Here is an 18,923-nt window from a genome sequence, read left to right as displayed (position 1 = left end):
ACATGCTCACACATGCCTGCTGCATGTCCATGCCCCTTGCACACAAAACCTCTTTTACCCCCTCCCTCTATACTTTCTTAGGGCAACCCCTACCCCTCCTCCCCTCCACCACAGATGTCTTATTATTATTATTTTATGGGCAGCTTCCCTTACTTGTAGGCACAGACCCTGAATATATAACATTCAAGTCATAACCTCTGTTTGTGACTACAAAGCTCGCTGTGTGGGTGAAACGTTGTCAGTAAAGGGATTACATATATAATTGCTTTTGTGTTTACCACCAATTTGGGTACAAGTAATACAAAGACTTTATAACATGTTTTGCTCAAAGATGAGCTTTTGTAAGTCAACAGAGCAACTCGTCCATGAATAAATACTCTATGGAGTCTATGGATTAGGTAGCTGTCTTTGTATATCGATTGTTTTTTAAAAAATAATTTGTATTACCTAAGTTTACACCATCTTATACCTACATCTAGTAGTTCTTTACAGTGTTGATATTCAAAATGTGCTGTGTAATTTGCAGGCTGGGTTGCCATTGCAGGGTAGATTTCACAAATAATAATAATAATAATTTATTTAGGTTAACTGCGTTATTATATAAGGATACTCAAAAATCCGGGACAAAGGAATTAATGCACAGTTGCTATGGATCCTATCACATATTGGATTACTCCTTCTTGATAAAGTTGATATGTTAGCCAAGAAGAGTACCCAGAAAGAGAATGTAGAGCATAACTTTGGTTTATCTGTGTCTAGCATTAGGAATAATATTAGGAGAGAAGTGAATAATGAAAATGATTGTTATAGGAATGCAGTTAGAAGCCTGAGTAGATCTATAACCCACTATGATAACATGAACATAGATAAGTATGTTTATGGAGCAACTTGCAATGTGAACAGACTGACTGATGTTGTAGTGGGGAGGCTTAGGCTTGGTTACAAGTACTTCTGGCAGTTTGGGAGACACACAGATGATGATCAAACTAAATGTAAATTATGTAATCAGGCATATGGTCACTGTCTTGAACACTATGTGCTTAATTGTCCACTTATTGAGGAATACAGAGATAGACAGTATAATAACCTATGTGACATGTGAAGATATCTTATTAATGAAAATAAGATACCAGATATACTAAGCAAATTTCCTAAATTTGCTTGTAACAGATAAGTGAACTATAGATATGTAGATATAAATCCATATGTTTTCATGTTAACCCTTTGGGGGCCTAGTTCCTAGGCCTTTTGTGTATCCATATGCTCTAGCGCTACTGTCCACAGGATGGATATGGGGTGCACAATAAACTAGCCACTTCGATGGCAAAATCTAATCTAGAATCTAATCTTGTATAAGGAAAAAACATTTCTATACATAGCAGAATAGCTGTGTATTAAATTTTACGCAAAACAAACTTTTTAATAATAACTAATTCAGAGTGGGATGCGATATATAAAAGAAACGTTAGAAGTTGTAGGAGAGCAATAATTCTCCCGGTTTTTAAGCAGGAATGAAAATGCTGAGATTACAATGGGAAATTATTTTCCCCAAGATATGACACGGAAATTCCAGAGCGGTGACCATGTTCAAGTTAGGCTCTTTTTTTTTTTTAACAGCACTGTCCAAGTAAGTTTATTCAGGTATACACAAATACTGTACAGTTACAAAGATTATTATACATAGCAGCATATATGTAGAGAACCTAGGATAACCCAAAAAAGTCAGACAGAGGGACATTTCCATTGGGTGAGACCAGCAATAATACCCCATTTCCTGACGAACCTTACCTAACCTAGCAATGAAAGCTACTTCCTGCTCCATTTCACGCATCTAGGACGTATTCAGCATCAGAATTATAAATATGCTTGTGTTTTAAAGGATGAGACTCAAAAATTTCTTGAAGTGCGTTGCGAATCATCCTGGGCAGGTCGAGACATATGGGCGAGTCTCTTCATACCCACTGTCCCTGTTAACCTTCAGTAAAAAGGTGCCTGGGAGTTAGCCGATCGTTGTGGGTCACATCCTGGGGAATGGTCAAGCACTACAAACTACTGAGCAACTCGAATGTCTCTCAAATGACCTAATGATGTACTCTCTGTGCCCAAAGTACACGACAGACGAATCATGAAAGCCACAAGGCTAAACCCAAGTACAGTGGAACCTCAGCTTATGAATGCCCCACCATGCAAATTTTTCAGGATACAAACAGTCACTCGATAGATTTTTTGCTTTTGGAAACGAACAAAATTTCAGGATGCGAACTTCCCCTTCAAGGGACGTTCCTTGGTGAGGGGCTCTTGATCAAGGGAAGTGGATCTGTGCTCCACTTCCCTAAATTAATAATAATAATAATAATAATAAGAAGAAAAGTGTAGAAGAGAGAGAGAGATTTTGGGAAATGTTGAGTGAATGCGTGGGGACTTTTGAACCAAGTGTGAGAGTACTTGTGGTTGGGGATTTCAATGCTAAAGTGGGTAAAAATGTTGTGGAGGGAGTACATAAGAACATGAGAAAGAAGGAACACTGCAACAGGCCTACTGACCCATGCAGAGCAGGTCCATGTCCCCCCCACTGCCCCGGATTAGCCCAATGACCCACCCAGTCTTGTCACCTCTACTCAAGGAAGAAGCACAGCACCAGACCCAGCAGCACAAGCTAGTCAGGTCCAACTCACACCCACCCACACCCATTCCTGTATTTATCTAACCTATTCTTAAAACTACACAACGTTTTAGCCTCAATAACTGTACACGGGAGTTTGTTCCACTGTGCCCATATCCTTCCTGAATCTGAATTTTTCCAACTTGAAACCATTCCTGCGAGTCCTGTCTTCCCTGGAAATTTTCAGCATGCTATTTAAATCCTCATTATTTATTCCTGTTTTCCATTTATACACCTCGATCATATCCCCCCTAATTCTACACCTTTCGAGAGAGTGCAGATTCAGGGCCCTCAGTCTATCCTCATAGGGAAGATTTCTGATACATGGGATCATCTTTGTCATCCTCCTCTGTACATTTTACAGAGCATTTACATCTATTCTGTAATACGGTGACCAGAACTGAGCAGCATAGTCTAAATGAGGCCTAACCAAGGATATATAGAGTTAAAGAATAACCTGAGGACTTCTATTATTTATACTTCTAGATGTGAAGCCAAGAATTCTGTTTGCTTTATTGTGAACACTAATGCACTGTTGTCTTGGTTTTAGACTACTGCTAACCAGAACTCATAAATCGTTTTTGCAATCAGTAGTAGGTAAATTTGGGGTGCCAGGGGTAAATGAAAATGGGGAGCCTTTAATTGAGCTATGTGTAGAAAGAGGTTTGGTAATAAGTAATACATATTTTGTGAAAAAAAGGATAAATAAATATACAAGGTATGATATAGCACATAATGAAAGTAGTTTGTTAGATTATATATTGGTGGATAAAAGGTTGATGGGTAGGTTCCAGGATGTGCACGTTTATAGAGGGGCAACTGATATATCGGATCATTATCTAGTTGTAGCTACAGTTAGAGTAAGAGGTAGATGGGACAAGAGGAAAATGGCAACAACAAGTAAGAGGGAGGTGAAAGTGTATAAACTAAGGGAGCTATTGGCAGAAAGGTGGGCTGGTGCAAGTATGAATAGAGGGGGGGTTGAAGAGGGTTCGAATAGTTTTAAAAATGCAGTAGTAGAATGTGGGGGCAGAAGTTTGTGGTTATAGGAGGGTGGATGCAGGAGGAAAGAGGAGTGATTGATGGAATGATGAAGTAAAGGGTGTGATAAAAGAGGAAAAGGTTGCTTATGAGAGGTTTTTACAAAGCAGAAGTGTTATAAGAAGAGTAGAGTACATGTATATAGAGAGTAAAAGAAAGGTGAAGAGAGTGGTGAGAGAGTGCAAAAGGAGAGCAGATGATAGAGTGGGAGAGGCACTGTCAAGAAATTTTAATGAAAATAAGAAAAATTTTTGGAGTGAGTTGAACAGGTTAAGAAAGCCTAGGGAACAAATGGATTTGTCAGTTAAAAACAGAGTAGGAGAGTTAGTAGATGGGGAGATGGAGGTATTGGATAAATGGCAAGAATATTTTGAGCAACTTTTAAATATCGACGAAGAAAGAGAGGCGGTAATTTCATGCACTTGCCAGGGAGGTATATCATCTTTAAGGAGTGAAGAAGAACAGGATGTAAGTGTGGGGGAGGTGCGTGAGGCATTACATAGAATGAAAGGGGGTAAAGCAACTGGAACTGATGGGATCATGACAGAAATGTTAAAAGCAGGGGGGGATATAGCATTGGAGTGGTTGGTACTTTTGTTTAATAAATGTATGAAAGAGGGGAAGGTACCTAGGGATTGGTGGAGAGCATGTGTAGTCCCTTTATACAAAGGGAAGGGGGGACAAAAGAGATTGTAAAAATTATAGAGGAATAAGTTTACTGAGTATGCCAGGAAAAGTGTACGGTAGGGTTATTATTCCAAGAATTAGAGCTAAGACAGAATGTAGGATTACAGATGAGCAAGGTGGTTTCAGAGTGGGTAGGGGATGTGTAGATCAAGTGTTTACATTGAAGCATATATGTGAACAGTATTTAGATAAAGGTAGGGAAGTTTTTATTGCATTTATGGATTTAGAAAAGGCATATGATAGAGTGGATAGAGGAGCAATGTGACAGATGTTGCAAGTATATGGAATAGGTGGTAAGTTACTAAATGCTGTAAAGAGTTTTTATGAGGGTAGTGAGGCTCATGTTAGGGTGTGTAGAAGAGAGGGAGACTACTTCCCGGTAAAAGTAGGTCTTAGACAGGGATGTGTAATGTCACCATGGTTGTTTAACCCTTTCAGGGTCCAAGGCCAAAATCTGAAGTGGTGCTCCAGTGTCCAAGAAATTTTGAAAAAAAAAAAAATTATTTTTTCCTACAGAATTAAAGAGCATATTTTTGTGAAGGTAATAAGACAAAAAAAAAAATCTGATCAGTACTTACTGAGATACAGTGCCAAGAAGTTTGTCAAAAATGATGTGGTGGCGGCAACATCGACGAATTCCACATACGCGCATTACATGATTTTGTGGTTTTAGTTGTTTTTTTCTTTTCTTTTCCAATTTTTTTCTATTCCTACTAACATTTGGGGCCTGAGAGACCAATACTGCATATAATGTATATATATAAACTCTCTGTATTGAACACAATAACCGCACTAAAGTTATTATCATATTATTGTTTACCACTGTTGTTTATTACAATAAACATGCACAAATATTGTATAATACTAATGTTCTATCATATATTTACATATTTACAATCACTGGACATGGTTTTAGAACTGCTGGGGCTTGTGGAACTCCTTGAAACAAGGCACCATGCACAGAGGCACCTTACATTCCTCACACATAAACCGAGTGTCTTTGCATCATTGTTGCCGTTGTTTTGTTTGTGCACAGACAATGCATCTCTTCTGAGCAAATTTCTTCTTAGTTGAAGGAAGCTGTATTATGAAATGATCACCTTCTCTCCTCAAACGCTTGGGTATATCCTGAGGAATTCGAGGACCATGTTGTATAGCAGGTGTTGTTACCTGGTACTTCATTATGAGTTGTCTGACAACAGACAAACAAAATTCACCATACGGTGGTCTGTTGCCAGTCTTTATTTGGTACATATTATATGCATTGAGCGTTGAAATGTCCATGAGATGGAAGAAAAGTTTAATGTACCACTTGTAACTCTTACGAACACAGTCAACAAAACCAATCCTCATGTCACATTTGTCAACCAAGCGCATGTTTTGTGTGTAATCAATCACTGTCACTGGTTTTCGAATACGTTCATTAGTCACTCGATCAACTTTGCCACTGTCTTGCATTTCATTACGGTGAATGGTTGTCAACAATGTGACATCTCGTTTGTCATGCCACCGTAATGCCATGATGTCATTGGCAGTAAACACCTGCACGTCATCACCACGAGCACCTGCGTTGAGCCTGGGCATATGTTTACAATTAGAACGCACTGTGCCACACACATCTGTCTTTTTCACTCGCATGAAATCACTGAGTAATGGGCTTCTGTACCAGTTATCGGTATATAATGTATGCCCCTTACCAAGATAAGGTGCCATCATGTTTCTCACTATGTCACCTGAGATACCCAATAACATCTTGGTATCTTTCAATGTTTTACTACCCGTGTATACAACAATATCCAACACCAGGCCACTGTCACAATCACAGAGTACAAACAGTTTTATACCAAAGCGTTTCCTCTTGCTCGGTATATACTGCTTGAATGACAGTCTACCTTTGAACAAAATCAAAGACTCGTCAATTACAAGATTCTTGAATGGATAAAAGTATATGCTGAACTTTTGTTTGAGATACATGAAAACATTTCTAATCTTGTATAACCTGTCACTTCTGTCAGGCCTGGTTTTGTCAGAGAAGTGCAACATACGTAAGAGTAAGATAAACCTGTTCACTGGTATGATTTCATTGAAGACCGGGGTAGAAATTAGCCGATCTGTGGACCAGTATGCTTTTATATTATGCTTATAGACGTGAGGCATAAGCATTATTGTTGCAAAAAGCAAATACATTTCTGCAACAGTCGTCTCTTTCCACCTGTGTAGTCTTGACTGTGGTGATAAGATCGTATTTGCCATGGTGTACTCAAAATACTTATTACTTTCCCTGACAATAATTTCCATCAATGAATGGTCAAAGAATAATTCAAAGAATTCCAGTTCATTGGCCGTGGTTCCAAGAGGACAAGTAGGTAGAATTCCACTTTGAGAATCATCAAAGTGGTGAGGCTTGGGAACAAAATTGGGATTTTGCTGCCAATCCCTCATACGGTTTGCTGGTGGATACTGGACATCATAGGCTGGTTGTGCGGGTGGTTGTGGTTGTGGTGGGCTGGTGGCTGGCGCTCCGCTTTGTCCTTGAACTGACGAGTCAGCAGCGTGGGTCCCAGCGTGGCCTCGTGAGTCACGCATGGCGGTGCCACTACCATCACCACTAACACCATCCACTGATGCCTGTGGTCTATCCATGCCAAGTGTAGCCACATCATCCTCACTATCACTACCTAAAACTGGTGTTGGGCCACGGGATGTACTCCGTCCCCTGGGCACAGCATAGGGTACACTACCCGAGCGCATGCGGCGGCGAACATACCGACGCTTCACTGGTGAATATGATTCCTCACTATCACTACTCGATTGATCGTCGAGCGCAATAAAATCACAGTCCACGTCACTATCATCATTACTGAAGTCAGAGGCCTGGCCACGCGAAAATATTAGTTTTCTCTTGCGATGAGGAACAACCGACTGTGAGTCACGAGTGCCCACATCAGAGGTAGAAGGTTGAGAATCGTCAGGGTTTTCTGCACTATTATCGATATCCTGGTCATTCTTTTCGGTCACTAACTGATCAAAGCCGTAGAATTCGTCTTCATTTCCACTTCCATCAGTGTCAGAACTATCAGATAGGAAGAGGAGAGTCCTAGTTTTCCGGGGAGTGAGAGCTGACTTGCGACGAGGCATGGTGAACAAGAGTAACTGAGCCGGCGTTCCCACAATGCTATGCGGGCGCCTAGATTATTTGTTTATGGCGCACACCCACCACGCAGACCCGTTCTCTCACATGTAGGCCTATGAGCGTTTTCGCTCTAAATTTGACGGCGCTAGAATTTTGGCGTTGATCTATGGTTTGGACACTCAGCATAAAACCATTGATCAACGGGACGGACCCTGAAAGGGTTAATATATTTATAGATGGGGTTGTAAAAGAAGTAAATGCTAGGGTGTTAGGGGGAGGGGTGGGATTAAATTATGGGGAATCAAATACAAAATGGGAATTGACACAGTTACGTTTTGCTGATGATACTGTGCTTATGGGAGATTCTAAAGAAAAATTGCAAAGGTTAGTGGATGAGTTTGGGAGTGTGTGTAAAGGTAGAAAGTTGAAAGTGAACATAGAAAAGAGTAAGGTGATGAGGGTATCAAATGATTTAGATAAAGAAAAATTGGATATCAAATTGGGGAGGAGTAGTATGGAAGAAGTGAATGTTTTCAGATACTTGAGAGTTGACGTGTCGGTGGATGGATTTATGAAGGATGAGGTTAATCATAGAATTGATGAGGGAAAAAAGGTGAGTGGTGCATTGAGGTATATGTGGAGTCAAAAAACATTATCTATGGGGGCAAAGAATGGAATGTATGAAAGTATAGTAGTACCAACACTCTTATATGGATGTGAAGCTTGGGTTGTGAATGCAGCAGCAAATAGGCGGTTGGAGGCAGTAGAGATGTCCTGTCTAAGGGCAATGTGTGGTGTAAATATTATGCAGAAAATTCAGAGTGTGGAAATTAGGAGGTGTGGAGTTAATGAAAGTATTCGACAGAGGGCTGAAGAGGGGTTGTTGAGGTGGTTTGGCCATTTAGAGAGAATGGATCAAAGTAGAATGACATGGAGAGCATTTAAATCTGTAGGAGAAGGAAGGCGGGGTAGGGGTTGTCCTCTGAAAGGTTGGAAGGAAGGGGTAAGGGAGGTTTTGTGGGCGAGGGGCTTGGACTTCCAGCAGGCGTGCATAAGCGTGTTCGATAGGAGTGAATGGAGATGAATGGTATTTGGGACCTGACGATCTGTTGGAGTGTGAGCAGGGTAATATTTAGTGAAGGGATTCAGGGAAACCGGTTATTTTTATATAGCCGGGCTTGAGTCCTGGAAATGGGACGTACAATGCCTGCACTCTAAAGGAGGGGTTCGGGATATTAGCAGTTTGGAGGGATATGTTGTGTATCTTTATACGTATATGCTTCTAAACTGTTATGTTCTGAGCACCTCTGCAAAAACAGTGATTATACGTGAGTGAGGTGAAAGTGTTGAATGATGAGAGTATTTTCTTTTTGGGGATTCTCTTTCTTTTTTGGGCCACCCTGCCTCGGTGGGAGACGGCCGACTTGTTGAAAAAAAAAAAAATACAAAATTTACTGTTATAAGAACATAAGAACATAAGAAAGGAGGAACACTGCAGCAGGCCTGTTGGCCCATACTAGGCAGGTCCTTTACAATTCATCCCACTAACAAAACATTTGACCAACCCAATTTTCAATGCTACCCAAGAAATAAGCTCTGATGTGCAAGTCCCACTCAAATCCAACCCCTCCCACTCATGTACTTATCCAACCTAAATTTGAAACTACCCAAAGTCCTAGCAGACTACTGCATTATTGTAAAAATCATATAAATAATATCAGCGCACTAGTGAAAGAATATTAGACTCCCCAGTTGACGTGTATTGGACGTGTGGTGTGATTTGCTTACCCTTGAACATTGGTAAAAATCGAATATTTCCGCTACTTGGAGTTCAATTTTAATCCAAAAAAATGGTCAATTTTTTTTTCTCATTATGCACTGCATGCACACTGACCACACAGACCCATTCTCTCACATGTGGGCCTTCCAGCTTTCTCCTGCTTGATTTGAAGCCGCTAGAATTATTGAGTATATATATGTTCGAAACACTAGCTCGTAAGACGTATATATATGACCAAAACAGTCAAAGGGTTAAATACAGTGGTCCCTCGATAATATTGGGCTTGATAGTCGTCCTTTTCGGAAATCGTCGCGTTATTTTAGCCCAAACATTGGCTCGCAAATGGTCAGTTGACTCGCTAATCGTTGTTCGTCCTGGATGCATACTCACAGCTCTGAGCCGCCTCGGCCTCCCTTCCCAGCCAGTGTGCCATTGTTTACCAGTGAGCGAGTCCCCTCATGTGTTCATATGAAATATTTCATAATCCATTCATTTTAGTATTTGCAAGTGCTAAATAAGCTACCATGGCTCCAAAGAAAGCTCCTAGTGCCAAGCCTTTGGTAAAGAAGGCGAGAAATGCGATTGAATTTAAGAAAAACATCATTGAACAATATGAAAGTGGCACACGTGTGGCCGAACTGGCCAGGATGTATAACAAATCCTGCACAACCATATCTTCCATCATGGCCAAGAAAAAGGAAGTCAAGGAAGCTGTTGTTGCAAAGGGGGTAAATATGCTGACAAAAATGAGATCACCAGTACTCGAAGAGGTTGAGAAGTTGTTATTGGTGTGGATAAACGAGAAGAAGGAAGGAGGAGGAAGAGAGATGGAAGAAGGTGCCTTCTTCAGAAATTAAGGAGATTTTTGAAATGTGGGGTAGGATGGAAAGATTTATGGAGAAACATCACCCTGAGAAGGATGTTGCAAGCCATATCGGCAACTTGTACAGTGACAGATTCTTGGTCCATTTTAGGGAAGTTTTAAAGAGACGCCAGAAACAGAGCTCTCTGGACACTTTTTGCGAGACAGGACGCCAGTGACTCTCAAGCTGGTCCTAGTGGCATTAAGAAACAGAGCAGAGAAGTAACCCCAGAAAAGGACTTGGTACCTAAGGTGTTGATGGAAGGTTATTCCTCTTCCAAACAGTAACTAATCCAATCTCTCTCCTCCTCCAGTCTTCGATACACTAAGAAGAATCGCCAATAAAGGTAAGTGTTTTGCTGTTAATGTTTCATTCATCATGTCCCATTGTATTGTTTATGTAGTACATCTGTATTTCATGTAAAAAATTTTTTTGTTTTAATACTTCTGGGTGTCAGGAACGGATTAATTGTATTTACATTATTTCGTATGGGGAAAATTGATTCGAAAATCATCTTTTTCGATAATCGTCGCACTTCCAGGAACAGATTAACGACGATAAACGAGGGACCTCTGTATATTGGTTTACTTTATTAATTTTATTTGTGAAATAAATACACTTGTTTATGGTGTTAGATTAGTTGCTGTTTTGAATTTGTTGTAAACCTAATTAATACCAAAAAAAGGTGTTGGGGCACTAGGGATGTGGCCTGGGAGCCATGAGGGCAGCAACCTGCAAAAGTTTGGGAACCACTGGTCTAGTGTAAAACAAGAGAGACCCAAGATACATGGGAGGGCAAATATTCCGCTTGTGCTGGCACAAAAAAAAAAAAATAGACATTCACAGTGAGAGGTGAAAATAAAATGCAGAATGTGAATCAAGAAGTTCTGGATATGCAGTGGCTGGACATACACAAAAGGTGGCTGTCTACCATATTTACCTATAGGTGAATAGAAACAAGGTGTAAGGAGATATCCATAAGTCTCATATTATCTGGGAATTGATCCCAGGCCTTTCAGTTGTTAGTTAAATGTTCTACCCTTTGGTTACGAGGCACCTCAGGGAGAAATTTTTGTTTCAGCATATCTGTAAACTTAAAACTAATATGTATGTGAATTATGTGTACAGTGGACCCCCGGTTAACGAACTTTTTTCATTCCAGTAGTATGTTCAGGTGCCAGTACTGACCGAATTTTTTTCCATAAGGAATATTGTGAAGTAGATTAGTCCATTTCAGACCCCCAAACATACACGTACAAACACACTTACATAAATACACTTACATAATTGGTCGCATTCGGAGGTAATCGTTATGCGGGGGTCCACTGTACTTGATTTGTAAATGAGTACTTTTTAAAAATATGTGCTTTAGTAATTTTAATATATTTTTTTATAGCCTTCAGTTGTGACAAACATTCATCTAATTGTCAGTGACTAAGCCTTAAATTTATTTACAGTTGGAGAACTCTGGCGACCCACTAGACTTCACAAATGCTCACCCCCTGTCATATTGGACATGTGTGTACTTCCTTATTGTCACCATGTCCACTGTGGGATATGGTGATGTCTATTGTCATACCGTTTTTGGAAGAACTTTTCTTGTCTTCTTTCTCCTCGTCGGTTTGGTAAGTTTATTTTCTTGCTTGGAGCTTTTGCATATTTTCATTTTGTTAGGAAGCTGGGGTGTCGAGGGAGCTTTGCAGATCCTCCATTTTATGTATGTATATGTATGTGTATATATTAGTTCATTTATTTCACAAGTGGGCTGTTTTCTAGATTGGGATGTACTATACTATACTACAACATGAGCATGCAGGATATAAGTTTTATGCCACATACAAGATTACATTGAAAGATTCCCTCCTTGTGTTCCATTTTTCTACATTTTTATCTACATCATTGTGGTTTTTCCAAAAAAATAATTTCCTCTCCTTTGCTATATCATACCTGAACAAGAGAAAGATCTGTTCTAATAACATTAACTATTTGGTTGTCAGCATCTTTCAGGGAAGGGTATAGTACTTTCTGACCTGCCAAGTCCTTGTTACCAGTCCTTCCTCAGGCACCCCAGCTCACCCTTTAAATTTTACTAAAATAATTCAAATGTAGGTTGGTTTAGCCCCCGCAATTCACAGTGGTGTACTTCACAATTTTATTCTAAGGAAGCCTAATCAAGCTACTGTATTAAATTATTACCATATTTATGCACAACTTTTATTTTATGTTCAAAATAGGATCAGTGGTTGATATTGCTATACAACAAACAATTTTATTTACTTACAGTTTGCACATAACTTAATAAAGTTGATAAACTAACCGTTGGAATTGGCAGTGTTGATAAGGGGACTCAGGATCATATTTGCATAAACTATTGTAGATAAAAATAATAGTTTACGTATCTCTTTTGCACACAAATTAATTTATTTCTGTTGCTTTTTCTCTCTTGACCTCAATATCTTCTGTTCATTGCTATTTACTATGGGAATCACCTGTCACGGGCAGATGTCACTAGCCAGGGATTCAAGACCTTGCTGGTGCCGCTTGCCTTTGTCACGCACCCCACCCGCCCGGGGCTCTTACGACATACCCTCAACACACACTGTGTATCTGGAATGTCAATATACACCATTCGTGATGAATTGCAGTGTGTGCAGGTTTCCTGCGGCAGGGGCCCCGCCCGGGTTATAACCCCCTTTCCCCCCCCTCCAACACTACTGCACACACCCCACTGTCTGCTGCTGCCACAAGCTCTGCTGCTAGTGCTCTAGTTTTTCACCAAGAATAGTTTTAGTAGTCTCCAGTTAAAATTATACTATCAAACTGTTTAGTGTAAAATTTACAAAGCTGTTTTGATGCTCATGCTGATTTCATATAATTTACTGAAATATATTTGGTTCGAGTAACTGTGCAAGTGAAGTTGTTTGAGTGCTTAATGGTGTTAGCACATGATTGTGATGCTGTGGCTATAACACCCTATAGTGTGAGCTGACTGTGTACTAGTGTCACTGCATATCTCTGGCATCATACCATGTACTTTATAAAGCACCACACTTTTTTTTTGTGTTGCTCTGCAGTGGCTACTTTCATGTGTAGCCCACTTAGTTTATATGAAATGTTGTGGACATCTATTCTCTCTATGCCATTGTGAATCTGTTTTAGTTGAAGCTTGCCTTCTACTTGAGAATGTACACTTCTTAAACATATATTGCTGTAACCTTGCAGTAAGTGCACCAACCTTGGTGTTTCATTCCTATTTTCTTAAAGTCTTTACTCTAGTATGTAAATTTTTGTATATATTCATGTCCAGCATTTTATTTTTGTGGTAGTGCTTTAATTAAAGTCACAAAATGCTTATTACTTTTGGGAGAATTTAAACTGCTTGAGCTACTGCACAGAATCACAAAACTAGATATTTTATTAAAATGTTTCAGCTCCATTTATAATACCAATATCTTTTCAGTATCAGTGAGCACTATTACTTCTTGTTTTGATATCTGTGATGAATAGTTTGAAAGAGGCTTCATCTATCTCATAGGTTAGTTAGGATAACTGATATGACATTATATCTAGAAATAATTTGTTCATGAATTTTTTAAAATACAGTACACGCCAGAAATACCGATAGCGTAAATGAGTGTATTTTGTTCTTTTAAACTTTTTTTGTGCTGTCACAATTGAACGTGCATTTTAGCAAAAGCATCATCATTGTTGAATTCCCATAAAGTAACTTCTTTGTAGTGCTTACAGCGTGCTTTTATTTTTATTTTGCCTTTTTTCCTAGTTAAATTCTGTCCTGCTTCTTCTGATCCCAGCTTCTACTTCATACTCTTAAATACATCTGCACTTTCTACCTCTCATTATGCTATCCTTCATATTTTTGTGTGTATGAGTGAGCCTAGGTGTGCAAGTTACTATGTGGTGGGTCTGTGTCACTTTGTAGCAGTAGAGACCAAGGTGGCACCAGCAGACTGCACCTCAGCCATGCCAGAGCTCAGAGTACCGATGCGAGGTACACTCCTACGAGCTATACATATCTAGTGGATATACACAAAGGTTAACCAGTAAAATGTAAAATAAATGCTATGTTTAGAAAATATTTATTGGTGTTGTTAATTGCCCTTGTGCCTTTGTAGGGGTGTGGGCTACCCATATGATCCCCAACACTGTGACAGGTGATTCCTCTGTGGCTTGTGAGGACCGAGTAACTACCAGCTTGGACATGTACTGTCAATACTGCCATTTCTGTCCGCACGCTGGTAGTGGCGTGGCTGCCACACAGAGTGCTTGTCTGTGCCACACTCAAACCACACCTTGGCCATTCCAAAGACACTGTTGGTCTGGACTCCTTGTGCTGTCCTTCTCACATTATCACTCATCACCATTATTGTACCATACTGTATGGTTAATTGTGGCGATGGGAGTGACATAAGTGTCTGGGTGGTTGATCCTCTTGCTGCAAGTGCTTGCCCACCCTCATTATCATATTTGGAGGTGATGCAGAAGGTAGCCTAGGTAGCAGGGTGACTCATCCTATGCTCTCAAATACCATCTTCATCACCACTAATAAAAAAATACAAAAAGTGGCATGGATGACACTGCAGTGTGGCAGGCTGATCCTTAATGCAAGTGCCACTCTAGCTGTCATCCTCCATTGGAATACTGATTTTATGGATGGTAGCATGAGTGGCAGTGTGGGTGGTCATTCCTCTCCTACTACCACCACATAAAACACCACACCAGACTGTGTGCCACTTATCAAGGGATAACACACACATGCACACTAAGAAAAAAGTTTAGGCCCTGGAATATATAGGGATCAAGACATAGGTATTTCTATTCTATGAATGTTATTTTAACATTACTCTTCCTTAAAAAATAATTTTTGTAAATATTTATATATCTGAATCTAAGATTATTTTGACTATCTAAACATGGTTGCCAGATTTCTCTCGTAAGACTGATTTTCAAACGTGGCAACATGGCCTACATATATCTCTCTCTGTGTTGCCGCTTGTCTGTCAGCCAGTACGACCTTGCCTTGCTCCATCCTTACTGTCTGAGCCAGTCTTGTGCTTGTTGCCTGGCTCTCACCCAGCCTTCCCATGCTGCCACATCATTGCCCTGTTTACACCCCATGAATGGCCCTATACAGTATTCTTCATAGCTCTGAAATTATGAAGAATAAAAGTCACAATAATGTGATTGGAACAAATCACAAAAAGCCCACACTTAGAAAGGAAACTTTAGGAGTCCTTGATAATGGTCCAGAATGGATTGAAATATCTAAATTTTTCTTTCTAAGTCTTTTTTTTTTTTTTTTTTTTTTTTTTGTTTTATTTTTTTTTTTTTGTGATATGAAATTATTATTGGACTTGTTGAAGCTTGATCTAATACTGCATTCATATGAGCTTCATTGCTTAATGGTATTTATTTGTGTGATATAACAAGTCTGACTGTATACTTGGGGTGTGATTGTATTGATGACAATGCCAGGTGCTGTATAATATATAACCTGAAAGGTAGCATGTGTGGGTTTGGGTGGCCCCAGGTCGGCAATATCCAATTTTGTTTTTATGTGGTGCTTGGGGCTGGGCTGAGCCTGGATGCCCCCGCCCTTCTGCCTGCCTGGTGGCTTCCCTGGACACCTTGGACGCACTGCATGCTGTATTCATCACTCACTTGCACCAACCACTGCCTCCCTGTCTTGGCCGTAGTTGTCAATATAGAACCACTCAACTCATCATCTAGTACATTAATCTTGCCTATAATTATTTTAGATTAAAAACTCTTCTGGGTTTTGACAAGTCCCTTATGCAATGAGGTATAGGAATCTAAGCAATCTTTTGTTTTCTAAATTATTTTCATTTCTTTTTCTTATAGATCTGTGAAAGGTATTTTAAAATTTTGTTTTTAAAGCTGTTTCACTGCCAATTCCCATGTAGCCATATATGGATCAGTATGCAAATGGAAGAGGGAGAGGAGTTTATAGTAGGAGTTGAGAAAGATAATTTTTTGTCAGATTTTTCAGTAAAACCAGTATTGTGTGGAGCTGTTGTAACCAGGCAGAGTGGCCCATATGAGATGCTTCAATGCCTGGCCACCTCTGCTTCATTACCCCTACATTCATGGCTCCAACTATTTCTTACTACATTTGGATCACTAGTATGTAGAATATCAACTTTGCATTCTTTTTTGACAAGTTGATGTTATTGCTTATATTAAAGATGTTCTTCTGTTCACTATAATGCTGTAGCTGTGATTAATATCCTTCATGTATGAAGTTGCAGCCAAGTTGATTACTTTTTTTGCTGCTCCTGGCCCTTGGTACTTCTGCTCCTGGTGCCTCATTGTGTCACGCCAGTTATAACAGCTACACCAGTGGACCTGCTCTCTCCTGTTATATCCCAATTTTGAAATAGATCATTGCTTGACTTACTTCTCTGGACGTGCATTCCCCCTCACTTCATGTCTCCATGTGTTTTGGCTCACTGGCCAGGTGGGTACTGTGTAAATTACATGGAGCCTGACATCATTCTTGTTTAATGTTTGATAAAATTCAAGTTGCTTATAATATTTTGTGTAACTTGATGAGGTGCATGACATCACTGATCAAATGATATGATGTATGTTATGTAATATATGTTTAGCATCATGTCATTAATAATAAATTTGTATAGTATACATAGGGGCACTATTGGCCAGGAAATATATCAACCTTCCAGCTTGCAGTGCAATAAAAATATTTGTGCATAGCATAGGAGGTTTTACATTTTTACATCAAGAAATTTTATATTTTATAAAGCTAGTTTTTAAGATGAAAACATGATTTACAGAATGATCCTAATTTATCTGACAGAGTGACACAAACAGTGTATATGTATGTATAACATATATATGTTGTGGTTTTAGGCAGAGCTTTAGAAAAATTGATTGGAACTATGTGACAGAAAATCTTGAGTCTAATGACTTTCTTGACACGGTTCAGGATTACCTTTTAAAACAGTTTGTGACAGACCCAACTAAAGTTTTCAAATAAGACTTTTTCATATAATTTTAGCTTATTTATAGTTACATGCGAATTACAAAGGAATGCAAGGTTTTAATCTGAACTAAAACTAGCCTTACCTAACTTATACACTACATATATGGTTAGCATAACAGTATTATTTACTATTGTAAAACAATATGGTATCTTTCTCTGAACAACGTTCTGTTCAGATTCTATTACCAAATGGTTGTCACATACAGTAGGACCCCATATCCACGGGGGATACATTCCAAGACCTACTGTGGATACCTGAAACCGCGGATAGTAGTAAAACTTATATTTTTTTTTTACATACATACCTGTGATAAAGTTTAATTGATCGATTACACACAAGTCGAGAATTAGCACTTTTTCACTGCTGAAAACACTTCATGACTTCTCTTAAGCTTTGAAGAACTGTCAGCATCACTACTTTTGCACTTTGGTGTTATTTTTAAGCAAAATTAAGGGTTATTTTTGGGCCAGGGTAAACTGCAGATAATTGAAATGGCGGAAACCGGACCCATGGATGCGGCAGCCCTACTGTACTGTATGGTGAGGCTTAAAGGTAAACAACTGAGTATTGAGATGTTTTGCCTCACTGACTCTGGTTTCCACATGGTACTGACTGTCGAGTCACATGCTACACTCGTGTTCTTTGATTGTTTACAATTTTAGATTAAGGCTTTTCTCCATTTGATGATTTAGAGCTAACTCCTGCTTATTGTATGGTGTATGTAGAAATGTGTTACAATCTGTTTAAGCATCATACTTCTTGTAATCGATTCAAGAAAAATGGTGCACGATTGAAAAGTCTTGGGTTTCATCTTCAAGAAAAGTGAGGTGTACAGTGGAACTAACAAATGAATTACAGTATATGGAAAAAACAGAGGGGCTTTCCATTCATGGTAATAAAACAGTGTGGAGGGACACAATTTGTCTCGACGTCTTTCCTATCTGTCTCTCTGTCTCTGTCTCTGTCTCTCTCTGTCTCTCTCTGTCTCTGTCTCTGTCTCTCTCTCTGTCTCTCTCTCTGTCTCTCTCTCTGTCTCTCTCTGTCTGTCTGTCTGTGTGTCTGTCTCTCTCTCTCTCTCTCTCTCTCTCTCTCTCTCTCTCTCTGTCTGTCTGTCTGTGTCTGTCTGTCTGTCTGTCTGTCTCTCTCTCTCTCTCTCTCTCTCTCTCTCTCTCTCTCTCTTTCTCTCTCTTTCTCTCTCTTTCTCTCTCTGTCTCTCTCTCTCTCTCTCTGTCTTTTTTTTTTACACAGGGTTTGACAAGGTTAAGGATCCCTAGCTTTATTGACGAGCTATTTACAGGTTAAGGATTCCTAACTTTATTGGCAAGCTAAGAGCTGTTACCTACATCAGCTCATTTGAAAGTATTTTTATTGTTATGAGACATACAAGTAGGGAACAGGATGAAGTTGGAGCCATCTGTGGGCCAGCATTTTCATTTGATCAACTGACTTTATCTCGTTGACATCATTATGCTGTACGAATGTGTTCCATACTCGAGTCATCCTGGGTATATAGGATCTCAGATGGAGTGAAGTTCTGGAGAAGGGTACAGCCAGAGGAAAGTTGCTGCTTTCTGCCCGTCTTGTGGCATAAAAGCTTGTTTCATGCTGTCCTCGAAGTGGATCCAAGTGTGGTACTTTGACAATATTGGCCTTGTACATAACAGTAAGGCCACCCACATCCCTCCTATGTTGAAGGCTCTGCTGAAATGACAGA

General features: G+C 39.6%; 1 protein-coding gene across 6 annotated transcripts in view; it reads left to right on the top strand.

Annotated features, from left to right (window-relative positions):
- slo (calcium-activated potassium channel slo) overlaps positions 1-18,923 on the top strand; it is a 536,051-nt gene that overhangs the window by 94,691 nt on the left and 422,437 nt on the right. For all 6 annotated transcript variants that reach the window (XM_053796374.2, XM_053796365.2, XM_053796360.2 and 3 more), the window contains exon 5: positions 11,624-11,791. In XM_053796374.2, coding sequence (XP_053652349.2) covers positions 11,624-11,791 — 168 coding nt within the window. The remainder of the gene's footprint in view (positions 1-11,623; positions 11,792-18,923) is intronic.

The sequence above is a fragment of the Cherax quadricarinatus genome, chromosome 83, assembly GCF_038502225.1.
Source record: "Cherax quadricarinatus isolate ZL_2023a chromosome 83, ASM3850222v1, whole genome shotgun sequence".
NCBI lineage: Eukaryota > Metazoa > Arthropoda > Malacostraca > Decapoda > Parastacidae > Cherax > Cherax quadricarinatus.
Note: the sequence above shows the minus strand (reverse complement) of the source record. Positions and strands in the feature narration are given on the sequence as shown.